General features: G+C 44.3%; 1 protein-coding gene across 1 annotated transcript in view; it reads right to left on the reverse strand.

Moving 5' to 3' along the window:
* Positions 1-276: 276 nt before the first annotated feature.
* anos1 (anosmin 1) overlaps positions 277-13,474 on the reverse strand; it is a 43,534-nt gene continuing 30,336 nt past the window's right edge. Inside the window, exons 7-14 of the mRNA XM_079518320.1 lie at positions 9,559-9,764; positions 7,124-7,268; positions 6,805-6,951; positions 4,557-4,645; positions 3,178-3,349; positions 2,794-3,008; positions 1,965-2,106; positions 277-1,498 (exon numbers count right to left, since the gene is read on the reverse strand). Coding sequence (XP_079374446.1) covers positions 1,440-1,498; positions 1,965-2,106; positions 2,794-3,008; positions 3,178-3,349; positions 4,557-4,645; positions 6,805-6,951; positions 7,124-7,268; positions 9,559-9,764 — 1,175 coding nt within the window. The 3' untranslated portion in view covers positions 277-1,439. The remainder of the gene's footprint in view (positions 1,499-1,964; positions 2,107-2,793; positions 3,009-3,177; positions 3,350-4,556; positions 4,646-6,804; positions 6,952-7,123; positions 7,269-9,558; positions 9,765-13,474) is intronic.

Genomic DNA, 13,474 nt, shown 5'->3' on the forward strand with positions numbered 1-13,474 from the left:
CAAAACTCAAAATGAATTATGTATCTTTCAATTAAAATAAATCTGTTTCACGCCTGGCCTTCTTGGCGAGAGGGGATCCAACCTTTGTTATGGTACATTCACTCTAGCTTGTAAGTTAGATGGCCTGTTTATTTGGACTAGTGGAGTGCCTGTCTCAGGCTCCGGGACCCATCAGTGAATATATGCTGTGTTGGGAGTCTGGCATTCTGTTACTTAAGCCAAAATAAGCAACAGCAACTGCCAAGTATTCCAATGCTGGGAAGAGAATCATGTCTATTGACTGCTCACAGTAGGCTACTCTCAATTAAACAACATGGCAAAGGAAGGAATAGGTTAAGGATTATTTTATTACTTAGCAGTTTGTACAGATTCTACCATGGAAAAATAACATGTAACATAAGACTGTATTTACAATTCCATTTTTACAAAATGTCTTTACAAGATTTTTTGCCAGTTCAAAAAATTCTAGACTAAAACACACAAAACATACACATTCACACACATCCAAATCAAACATTGTAATACACACATAAATAAATATAGACATTCACTGACTGTTCCACGACAAATATTTCTACAGCCAAGAACATATACAATTCATCATTTCCACACGTTATAATTTCATTATTAAACATTACATATTATTCCCCATATAGTTCTTTGTTAATCTGTTAATGAAATATTGGTAAAATATTCAAAAGAGGTAACACAGACATTATTTCATGCCAACAGAACGCTAACGTTTGTCATGCAAAACCATTACAAGCATTCAATTTGAAGCTAGTAATTCATTTACAGTTCAAAAATCAAATGTACTTCTACATGCAACATACTATGAGAAATATTCTGGGTTAGACTACAATTGTTTTAGTTACATTATTCAGTCAGTACATACTGTATGCCTAAGCGCCTTATTAACAGGTAAATTAAAAATAAATAGATGAATTTAGACATTCCATTTTTGATGAAAAAAAGATTGTTTTACAATTCTATGGCATTTCCCTCCATTTATGTTCAAGTGTCTTCAATCAAGTTGCCAATAAAAACAAAAATAAAAAAATCATGTCCTGGACTGAACTGAAATTGAAATGCTGATGCATGTTGTGTTCAAATCCAACTAAATGTCCTGTTGCCATGTAAACGTTTGATGAATTGGTGAAGTACATACAAAACGAGCGCAGAAAACGAGTCCTACAGTTTGCATTTGACTATTCAAACCAGCAACCAATCTGATGACGTTGGTCAAGAGAAGGGCTAAGAAATAAAAGCATTATGTGCTCTGGAGACTGGAGACGAAGGTTCCATATGAGAGAAGTGGGGGTGGGTGGGGGGTCAGTTCATGGTCTGTTGTGCAGTGTATTCCATTTATTTCCACACTGTATTCCTTCCCTGGTAGACAGGAGAAAGGAGCCATTGGTTGGGCTCCCCGTGGGGTCTGCTCAGTGTCTCTCTACCGATGACTTCTGATGATGAGAGTGGTGCTGTCTGAGTCGAGGTCCTGCATCAAACACAAGATCAAACAACCATTGAAACCATGCTAACACTAGACACATCCATCTTATTCAGCCATTTGATTGGTCGGTGGCAATCACATGGTCACAGCTTGCAGTTATAGTTCAGGTTAGGTACTGTTATATAGTTAACTATAGAACTATAGTCATCGGTTTGGCACTGTTAATATGGTTACGTTTAGACATGGGTTAATACGATTAGGTACAGTTAATATGGTTACATATAGACATGAGTTAATAAGGTTAGATACTGTTAATATGGTTACGTTTAGGCACAGGTTTGGTTTTGATTGAATGAATTTAATGTTGGATGGGATTCCTTTACCAATTCAGTCCGATGGCAGAATATCCACTAAGAATGAACCCAGTCAAGTGAAAACTATTGAGTACATTCCAAGAGATATGGACCGCGGTAACTGTGACAACAGCAGACAATGGCGGCTTGGTACTTACGATGCTGAAGTACAGGTAGGACGCTAGGAGTCTGGAAGGTCTTAACCGTTGCAGGACCCTCCCCTCCACTCGTTATGACCTGCACCTCCAGTCTATAGTAGGTGGCGGGCCGCAGGTTGGACACCACAAGCAAGTTATGATCCTAGAAGAGAACAGCAGGAAATCAGCCATCAGCGCAAGACAATATGATTCAGAATTTGACTGAGCACTGCTACATAAACCTGGGGAGTATGAACTTACAAAGTTCTCTCTTTGCACAAACCATAGACAAAAACAAAGATTTGTTTTAGTTTTTTCTTCTATTTTTTTGTCTTTTTTGCTGCCAGCCTGATAAAGTGTGCATTGGCAGTGGGTGGTTTTATTTATAGATGAGCTCGGCAGGCTGGGAGGTGCAGACAGCCGGAACGTGTTGTTGATAGAGCAGATTATGTAGAATAGGGGGTTTATTTTTTATTTTCAGAGAGCTCACTCAGGATGAAAGAGGAAGGAGGGGAGATAGATTAAAAGGTAGAAGGAGGAGAACTTATTTCGGAACACAACGCCGCTCCATCAGATCTATCTGTCTGTCTGTCTGTCCGCGCGCCACTGCTTATCAAGATTCATGCAAAGAGGCTACACCAGTAATACCCTCACAACTGACAGATCCTGCATAATGAAAGGCTTCAGATAGCACCTCTCTTCCTCCAATACAGGACAGCATTCACCATTCAGTTCAAACGCGGCAGCCTAAGCAATTTCCACTGTACTACGTCCAAAAAGGCATTCAAGCTGCAACATTCTGATATAGCCAATACTGCACAGTGATTACAGAAATGGGAATTAAACTTACTGGGGGCAGGATTTGGGACTGGGAGATTATGCTGTTGGGGAGGCTATTTTGCCGGCTCTCTGTGGTCACCTCAGCCCATGTAACCTGAAAGCCAGTGATTCGCTGGTGGGGAGCCACCCTGGACACACGCCATAGGAAGTTACCAGTGATGTTCCCCTCGTTGATGGAGAATGAAGCAGTCAGATTCTCTGGCTTGGCCAGCACCTTAGGAAGCCCTGAGGAGAAAGGTGTGCATGGGGAGAATTAATTCATCATTCATATACAGCATGGTGTGTGAAGGCGTGCAAGGTCACACGCAGTGACATTTATTTACCATCCCTATGTGAGCTCAGGCAAGGTCTTCTCTAGGTGGCTATGGTATGGTGACTGAATGCCAACACTCACCTCCCTCCCCTGGGCAGGGGATGTGTTTGTGAGTCTTGCTGCGGATGGTGGCGCAGGACGGTGTGAGGAAGGTGGTGCTCTCGTCCTTGGAGCGTCTCTTGGACTTGAGCATGTGAACGGTGACTTTGTACTTGCAGGAAAACAGCAGGCCGGCGAGGTTGATGTAGTTCTCCTGAGCCAAGAAACACATTATTCAGCCTTGATGACTTTGACATGTCACCCAGGTCAGGTCCCATGGAGCTTCAGAGATAATTAAATACACAGAGCCAGGGAGGCTCACATTCCCTCTCAGGCCTAAGGAACATGCCCCACATTACAGGGCCACTTTGAACACTCACATGGTAGGGGTTAAGCCGCTATTCTTCCATTCAAACTGCAATACAAATGATGATTTCTTTTTTATGGCTTCCAAATGTAGCACAAACACAAGAAGAACCTAATAAAGATGATGGAACCAAAGTGGATTCATGTGTAATAATTTGAAATGAGAATGCCATGGAAATCCATGTTAATGAATTCTGTGCAGCGTTCTAATACTCATTTCAGACTTTAATCATCTATTGATCTAAACAAAAATGCCTTTCTCATCTCTTTTCTTGGAAACAAAAAAAAAACAAAAAAAAAATCTTGCTGAGTGGTGGATTTAGATCTTGCATTTGTAATAAAGCGGTTCAAAATTAATGGGCCATCCCAAGAGAAGGGGTGTGTGTGTGTGTGTGTGTGTGTGTGTGTGTGTGTGTGTGTGTGTGTGTGTGTGTGTGTGTGTGTGTTCTCTGATATGAAACAGCTCTGATTAAAAGTGAATGAGGCGCCATGCTCTCACACAGGGGTCTATAAGCAAAGGGCTGGAATGCTTCCCAGTGATCTATAGAAAAAGGATGTATATTTCCTAGCAACCGGAGAGCTGGTTCCTTAAGAATGCATTGATTGCCAGGCCTCTGCCATCCTGTATCAGACTGAGCCCAAGCAGCCAACCCTCCCCAACCCCCTGAACCTCTCCCAACCCCCAAACGTCAAAAAAGAAAGCCCCCATGCAGCAAGCAGCATGGCCGGGGCTGTTGGAGGTGAATGGTCACCCATTCCCGGAAACATTGTTTAAGTAAATGCGTTTTATTGGCCGACACACCACACGTCTGACCACACAGCTGAGTCATAATATCCAAAATAACAGCCAGCGATTTGCGCCGTGCAAAACCAACACGACAGGGATTCAGACTCCCAACTGGACATGTTTTCTTTAGAGGAGCTGCTCTCGAAGCATTAGACAAAAGGTTAGGCGCGTGCTTTGCATAGCACTATAAGCTGTGGGTCTCAGCGAGCACTGTGCTCTGCGAGGTGTCTCTCAACCGGACAGCACTGAAGCATTGTTAGGGACTAACCTGTGTGACAGACTTCTCAGGTCCCCGCGTCTCATTGTGGCCGCAGTACTCTGGCATCCATTGGACATGGTAGCGACTCACCAGGGGATCTGAGGCAATGGGGGGAGGAGGAAGCGACAAACGAGAATGTCATTCAAAAGGAACCGCATGGCAGAAACATACTACAAAGCGCCCATTGAACATAAATCAGATATGATATAAAACTCGGCCTAGATGAAAAATGCATGATGGTATCTCACAAATCACAACACCGCTCTGCGTGAGATCTGTTCATTTCATCGCTTTCATCGCAGATGATCCGGATAACTTATCTGCCTCCAAAAACATGACTGCATTTCCTTCTCGCAGTGGTTCTTCTTAATCCAGACTATCAGCTGCAGTATGACTTTCCTTTTCCCTAACGTTTTCCGCCTTTTATCAGCCGGCCATTACACCGCCAAAACATTCCTCGCCACAACTGCTTAGGGCTTTCGCAACCTCATCAGCGGAGCGCCCATGACGCCTTGCTGGGATGCCAGGTTGGATCCCTGGTTTGTAGCTGCAGCTTTCATTTCATTAGCGTACAGTAGCGCCTCATTGGCTAATCAGCTGTGTGTTTATCCTCCTTCTCATTCTACTGGATGTATTATTCATTCTCCTGTTCCTGTGTCACATGGATGTGCAACGCCTCTCCGATTAATAATTAAGTTATGCTGCGTTAGCCCCTTGGCGTGGGCCCGGGTTTGCGGTGGGGAGATAAAAGGGGTCCTTTGAAGGCTTAGACACAGATCTGGCACTCAGAGCCCCTGAGCTTTTTGGAAGCAGAAGAGAGGAATTACAGGGAAGCGGGAAATTGGAGAAAAATAAACAAGATATGCGTGGCTGGGTCTGACAGGGGGTGTGAGGGGGGTGCTATGTAAAACAAGAATCGGTACATGGAAATCAGGTAGAGAACAGAGTCCCGGCAATGGTCGATAAATCATGGCTGGGAGCTGGCTTTAGAAGTGCCGCCACTGCCGGACTGCTGTCTATTGTCTTGCGTGCAAGATAGACAGTGATATATCATCTACAGTATGTCAGTGTACAGTAAAGCTCTCCTACATCTGGCGGAGGCCCTCAGACAAACCAGGTCCTGGTCCAGATCTGCTTGAAGCCACGCTGTTCTGATCAGTACCAAATAAGACAATGAGTAAAGGAATTTAAATGCGGCTCGGTTAAACGGTTGCTTTTCTACGCTGCAGAAACATGCAGGGATTTCTGTATTCCAAGCCATCTGTGTGTGTGTGTGTGTGTGTGTGTGGGGGGGGGGGGGGGGGGGGGGGGGCAGCATCGATACCGCCTGTTGGGGGTCTAGAAACAAGCCACAGCAAAAGGAGCTGGACCAGGATTAACTCCTCTCTACAACTCTGTGGTTCTGCTTGACCCAGTCACCATCACTCAGCTCCCTGAGTCCTGGCCAGGTCTGCTCACTGTTCTCGGCCAACATACCATAGTCTCACTCAAACTCTTTCTCATTCACCTCCTTCCATTTCTCTCTGTCTCTCTGTCTCTCTGTCTCTCTATCTCTCTCTCCTCCGGTGTGATTCAGCAGTGGGTCTCTGCAGCTCCAGCACCAGGCCTCTCTCCTTTAGCCAGCCCGCTGCATTCTTGACTCTGGGATGTGGAGCTTGGCTTGGGCGATGACATATATTAGTAACATAACATAGACCAGTGAATGGAACTTGACAGGTTACCCTTGGAGCGCGCCTTTCAAGGTTTCCATATTTCCACTCTGGTATTAACGGAGAGAGATCTGGGGAATGGATGCTGCTGGGACAGACATTCCTATAGGCTTTAACCCCTCTTGGGCGCTATACCGTGACTGTTTCTGGGCTGGTGACGTCAGGTCTTGTAAAACAAAGTGGACTGTTTCAAACAGCAATGCGAGGGTGAGGATCTATTAAATACAGCTGTCAATAAATCCCATCACACGGCTGCTGGCTCCCTGTGTTTATTGTTCTTTACTAAACAAGAGGCTCCGCTCTAACAGCCCATGTGCAGGTTTACGCTCACTTGCCCAGCACTCACATTACCCACAAAGACACATTGTTTCATTTAGTTCTTCTGTACCATCCAGTACCAGCTTCACAAAATCAACCTTTCACTGTTTAAGAAACAGAGAGTCCCTCCTATCACAGAATTGATTAGGGCATAGAAGAGTCAACGTGATTAATGAGCATAATTAGTTACTAATTGCAGTCTTAAGTAAACCCATGCAGTACACGCATACCTCCTCGGTTCTTCCAGTAGACGCGGACCTGCAGTTGGCCATCCTGGTAGAAGGGCGTGCCCACCTCAAGCGGTCCGGAGGGGCGTTTAGCCAAGGTGGAACTAATGGGATTAATCTCCTCTTTCTTCAACTTGCTCAGTGATTTGACTGGAAAAGAGGAGAGGGATATGTTGTAGCTTAGCATGTTAACAGAAGCACAATCATTTCTTTCTGTGAATCTATGTTAGAACTCATTCTCATTTCAGAAATGTATGTGAGTATTATAATATTGCAAAGTCAGAGACTGATGGACCAAACATTAACCATCTGTAGTCTTCACCTGAATCGTCATTTTGAGCCGTACTGAATTGGAGAGCAGCCTTGGAACTCTTCAGGCGCACCTGTCCCCAGTAGGCCACTGCCTGCAGCTCCACGGTGTACGTGCTGTTTGCCTGCAGCCCCTCCAGATCCACCCAGCTCTGAGCCTGCAACAACAGAAAACAGACGTGTCTCACTCGGTGACAGCGGGGAACGGCGCACTGTCACGACCGTCGCTTGGAGCCCAGTCGCTGTCCCGTCAGTAAGCCTAGTTCAACCCAAACCCGGCCCGCCACGATGGGTCCCGGGCCTGTGGGAAAGCCCGGTTTATTGGAAACACATGTGGAGCTGAGGAAAGCATCATGGTGAGGAGATAGCCTTCAGGGCCTCCTCGCTGTGTGTTTGACTTCTAGCATTCCTCCATCAGCATGAGCTTGATGAGTCCTACTTATTGACTATGGTTGTTTTGACATTCCGCTGCCAGCGGGCCGCTTTCAAAGCCCCGAGGTGCCAAAGTGGAAACCAGTAGTACATGTGTCAATAGGTGTTTGGTGTCTCCCACCTCTATGTCCACCGTGCCACATCTGCTACGGATTTCAATAAGCTAATTCAGAGAAGACTCTGTAGACGTTACCGTCTAGACAATAGACCTTTCTGCTCAGGTTTGATGACATGCTCTTCACAGAGATACACAGAGGAGTCTGCTATCAGTTAGCACCTCTCTGCATGTATAATCACTCAGTATTTTCTCAAATTGATGTATTTTGACATGTGCACTACTTTCATCAGCAACTGCACTACTAGTATATGTTCCCAGTAATAGTAGGAAGACAGAATGTGTTTTATAGGATACAAAGATTTTTGTTAAGTGTGTAGGTCAATTTCATTTAATGGTGAATCAATTTGACCAATTTAAGCACCCACACTGTATGTGTTTCATCTATTGTGGGACAATCCAATCCAATCAATATGCATCAGAGTAGGATTTTTGTTGAAAGTCATCAGTCAGACAACTGAGACTTTAATTTATGGTAACATCAAAATGCCAACGTCAAGCATTGCTACACTGTAAATCAAACAGAAATGAAAATACTACTAATATGTTTTATTCTGTGCTCTCTATGTGCCACCCCAGATACTGCAATACCTTGCAAAATAATCTCTAGGAAGGATTATGAAAGTCTCTACTATCTCAATATCATCAATATTAGCATCATTCATGATGGAAATGTATGCATGTTACAAACAATTTACAATTTAGGCATTTAGCAGACGCTCTTAATCCAGAGCGATTTACATTAAGCAAGAACAAAAATAAAGCATGACATACATAACAAGTAGTTATCATGAAACATGCGTAAGCTAAGAACGTAACAGTGGAATATCTATATAATAAAACTGTACATAAGTGCTATGTCTACATAAAATGCTATTCTAGTGCTGTCTTAGTCTACATAAAATGCTATAAGTCTGTATAAAATGCTATCTAGGTCTACATAAAGTGTTATCTAAGAAATGAGAACAGAATAACGTGGACGCTAGCCCCTCCTATGCCCAGCTTTTCGGGTTTGTCTAAACACAAACATTGAAGACAAAAGTGAGGACGCAAATTGTGATTGGCCGGAATGAGATGATGTATGATGATAAGAGTGCCCCTCAATTCACACGGGTGTGATTTTTAGTTACTGAACACTGCTCACTTCACGCACTCATGATAGAGCCATATCTGTCCATCTATGGGAACACAATTTAAAACAGAATTTTCATGCTGCTGGGGGACTAGATTATATTTATGCATGGAGATATTCATGTTTCATGGGCATGAATAACCAGTACACTTTGAAGCTATTCAGATCTGTCTAATATGCTTATGCCTTAATTAGAATCTTCCAGCCTGGTCCCAGGAGACGTGTAGCCCAGTTTGGGAATAGCCATATTACACAAGCAGAAACAGTGAGAAAGTCTCTGGAATACTTCCCAACCGTTTGGCTAACACATATCTAAATAATACAAATTCTAACAATAAACCTTTAGATATCCAAATAACACAGGACTACAATTAGATTTATATCACTGTAAATGAGCCTCAAATTATGTTGTGTTTCCTTTGAAAGTTAACCACACGCCATACTGGGATTGTAATCAGTTGTTTGAGGAAATGCAGCAATGACTAGGGCACCGTGTGGACCCTTGAAAGAGTGATAGCCCTGTGCGTTTATGTAATCAAATGCAACTGCCTTTCCATGTTTATGGTTTTCTCATCGTGAGCCTGTGGTACATATTTACTGTGATGTGTTGAAGCTGTGTGTAAGGGGGCGGGTGGTTGATGAGATGGGCTTGGACACGTCCCAGTGTTCCTAGAGAGAGAGAGAGAGAGAGAGGGAGAGGGAGAGAGAGAGAGACAGAGAGAAGCAGAGAGAGAAGCACAGGGCTAAGGGCCACAGGGGAGAGGTTCACCTCGCTGGTGGTCTTCCTCCTCTTCTTCTTGGACGGCACCAGAGACTTGCCAGGCACCGTCCAGCTCCAGAACACTTTGTAGTGATGAATGGGGATGTCGGGCTCGCCCGGCAGGGTCCAGTTGAGCCGTACCGTCACCAGGCCTTCGTCGCCCAGCGTCATGTTGGTGACACGCAGGCTGACAGGACTTGGCGGGGCCGACGGGTCTGAGGACATAGCAACATGGAACAACAATCAACACACAACACACACTCGGTCATCATCGCAGAAACAGCTGTGGCCCCTTTTGGGCGCTGTAAGCAGAACTGAAGACATGGAGACAGGCTGTCTCTTGTGGCATGACAAATACTATTAGGACCCTGGCTGGATTTGCAAGTCAAATGTGAGTTTGAATGCATCAGAGGCCTGTGTGTGCACCTTTCATTGCTTTGCACTGCAGCGCTGTGTGTGTGTGTGTGTGTGTGTGTGTGTGTGTGTGTGTGTGTGTGTGTGTGTGTGTGTGTGTGTGCTTGTGTGCATGCGTGCGTGCATGCGTGCGTGTGTGCGTGCGCGTGTGCGAGTTGGGAGGGGGCTTATGATGATGGTGTGCAAAGTAATTAGTCCTCCATTGACAATGTGTCATGAGGTGTTATGACAGGTGTCATGTCACGTCCATGACAGCGTTTGGCAGCGCAGAGAGCACAGGTCAGAGGTTAACAAACACATGCTGCTCACTTCAGCTCCACATTCACATTCCATTACTCTCTAGTAGTCATACTACTAACTTATACGATGAGTGTGTGACGTGCATATGTACTGTGTGTGTGTGTGTGTGTGTGTGTGTGTGTGTGTGTGTGTGTGTGTGTGCGTGCGTGCGCGTGCGCGCGCGTGCGTGCGTGTGTGTGCGTGCGTGCGTGCGTGCGTGCGTGCGTGTGCGTGCATGTGTATAAAGTAGGTTGTGAACCCCTCCAGATGGACATGTTACCCAGCATGCAGCAGGCTGCCAGGTACAGTGCTGATGTCAGCCTGGCGTGTAAAGAGAGGCAGAGCTACATGCCAGACTCCGGGGAATAGACCCCCTAATGACAAAATTGCCCGATTTATACTCCTTCATACGACGGTGCCCTATGAAAAAGAAAAACGGCAGATCTACAAGCTCAGAACATGTCGCGATGCAACGTGTCGTAAGCTTGCCTATCTTCTATAAATCGGGCTAAAGCCATCGACGCCACAGCCTAGTTAGCTGCTCTGTCTCCCGTGCCTTCTCCCACCTGTAACACATTTAATCTGGTCCAAAAACACAATTGGACGCGGTGGTTTCACCGTCTGAGCTGATGCTGGCAGCGCAAGATAAATAAGCGGACAGGTTTTTTAGCAAATTGCCCTAACAAAGTTTGGTGCTGGCGCAAAATTGCTATCAGATGATGTGCCTGTGCTATGTAAATAACGATGGCATGGCTGACTGGTGACGAGCTCATCAAACCCATGACAGCTCCCATCAATCTATCAACGGTGTGCCACTGATTGGACTGATTGGGGGATCGGTTTCCCTCCCCAAAGCAGAATCCTTTTCCACCTGGTGTCTGGCGATGTCAGACAGCCCTCCAGAACACTCAGGGGAACACATGTATGACTTCAGATTGACAGGGTAGGTCGCCGACGTGCACACCAAAATGTGCAGATGCTTTTTTAGACCACACAATTGGTACGTACTGGCATGTGCTACAGCTAGCTGAGTTGAATCTGGCATTCTTCTACAACCCTGAGTGTTGATTTAATAACCTTAGAAATGGGCCCAGAAGAGGCTGAATTAACACTCAGGATTCTGGAGAGCCCCAGCTGTACTCTTGCAATTTGCCTTCTGATGTGCCCATGTGTATGTATGTATATGTGTATATATATTTGTATATATTTTTGAGTGGTGTAAACCACTCCTACAACTGGCTTTTTTGTGCAGAAAAAATGAGCATGGTTGCTATGTTCAAAATAATTTCTGACGTAATTAAATCACACCCGGGTGAACTGGATGACCGTAGCAACCATGCTCATTTTTTCTGCACAAAAAAAGCCAGTTGTGAAATCACATCCGGGTGTGATTTCATTACGTCAGACCACAGCTGATCAGGCTATATAATACCTTACACCACTCAGTTCACACAGGTGTGATTTTTCTTTTTCTTCGAATGAATAACTGACTGTATTGTGTATGTGCTGCTCGCCCTTTTCTTTCCTTTTTTTTGTGTTTTTCATTTTTCTTGTCCGTTTTATTCTATTGTGCTTTTAATTTATACCTTTCTAGTTTGTCTCACTTTATCTGTATACATTTACGATTCATCTTTATGTAAAAAATTAAATAAAAAATGTTACTTAAAAAAAATAAAACACTCAGGATTCTGCCGTGTGAATGTGCATTAAATATCACAATTCAAAGAAAACACACTGTTTGATGTGTTGAGTGTTGATACCAGAATCAGCAACAATAACAATTGTTTACTCCTTTCTTATTATTTTTTACTCTTGAAACTTTAGATGTATCTCTATAGAGCGTCGCAGTCGCAGTCCCCTACCAGGGCCCAGGAAATGATTCCCCATTCATTTTCAAAAAATATTTATTTAAAGACCTTTTAAGCCTCGTACAAAGCCAACTCGAGTTGTGACAAATCATGTCAACAAACACAATTTTTCGGGCCGAACAAATAATTAGAAAGAAGAAGAAAACGGCAGGTTACAACACTTTTTGTTGTTGTTTTTCTTCTTTGTAATTATTTGTTTGGTCCAAAATATTGTGTTTGTTGTCATGATTTGTCAAAACTCGAGTTGGCTTTGTACGACGCTTATAAGGTCTTTAAATAAATACGTTTTGAAATGTCTATGAGAAAAATGCATTGGGAATTATTTCCTGGGCCTGGCGTCAGATGAAAGGGGGCGGGATATCGCCCAGGATGGCAGGATCCATTTAAGTGATGTGCCGAGTGGGAAGTCGGTCAGATCGTCAGTTGTCCGAAATATATACAGTATACATCCATAAACTCTGTGTCTGTCTGTCTATCTGCCTTTTATGCCCATATATGGAGATCCCTGATATCATCAATATGGCATCCTAGTACTGATGTAGACTAATATGATAATGGATAACGGAGGGACACGCTTTCGCAATGGGCATCTCCTTAGACTAGAGCTTGTCTATCTAATCAGACAAACACCAAACTACAATCTCAAAGCGTTTTGACGGTGTGAGCGCTTCTCACCGCTGTACGACAAAGTATATAAATTAAGCATAAATCTAGCATTGTTATGGCTAATTTATATTTAGTTGCCCAAGCTCACAATGTGTCGCACTGCGACGCGTTGTGAGCTTGTAGATCGGCTATTTTTGGTGCAAGACACGATGTGCAACCAAGTATAAATCCGGCTTGAGCCATTTCATCTCAATGCAACTGATCTGGTAGGCACACGGCTCTGCCTCTACTTGTCAAACAAACACACATCTGATGTGGATCGGTCGGAAACCCAGACGCAATATTACATTCATAAACCTGTAATCCCTTGGAACCACACTACAATCAGCCAGAGCTTTAACGAATGCCATCTGCAGCTAGCTATTTAGTGTCATTCAGCGTGGAACATGGAGGGCAGTCGAGGAGTTCGAGTAGCGCCGCGCACTGCCATCAGAGCTCGGTACCGCTAATCTGCAGCAAAGATCTCAAATAGGCTACGTTACCTCATTTCTGCTGGAAGCCATACAAAACGTGCATTCATTTGAAACCTGCAATATCCTGACTAATTCAGACATATTACATTTTATATGACCATAAAGAGGGGGGAACCCCCTCCTTTGAAGACCTAAATGAAGATCTGGTTGCAAACACAGAAAAGCAATGTTCTGAATCTGCGCAGTGGAGCACCCGGCTCTTTCTCCTGATGTTCAATGATGTTC

The sequence above is a fragment of the Electrona antarctica genome (genome assembly GCF_951216825.1).
Source record: "Electrona antarctica genome assembly, chromosome: 13".
Classification (NCBI taxonomy): domain Eukaryota; kingdom Metazoa; phylum Chordata; class Actinopteri; order Myctophiformes; family Myctophidae; genus Electrona; species Electrona antarctica.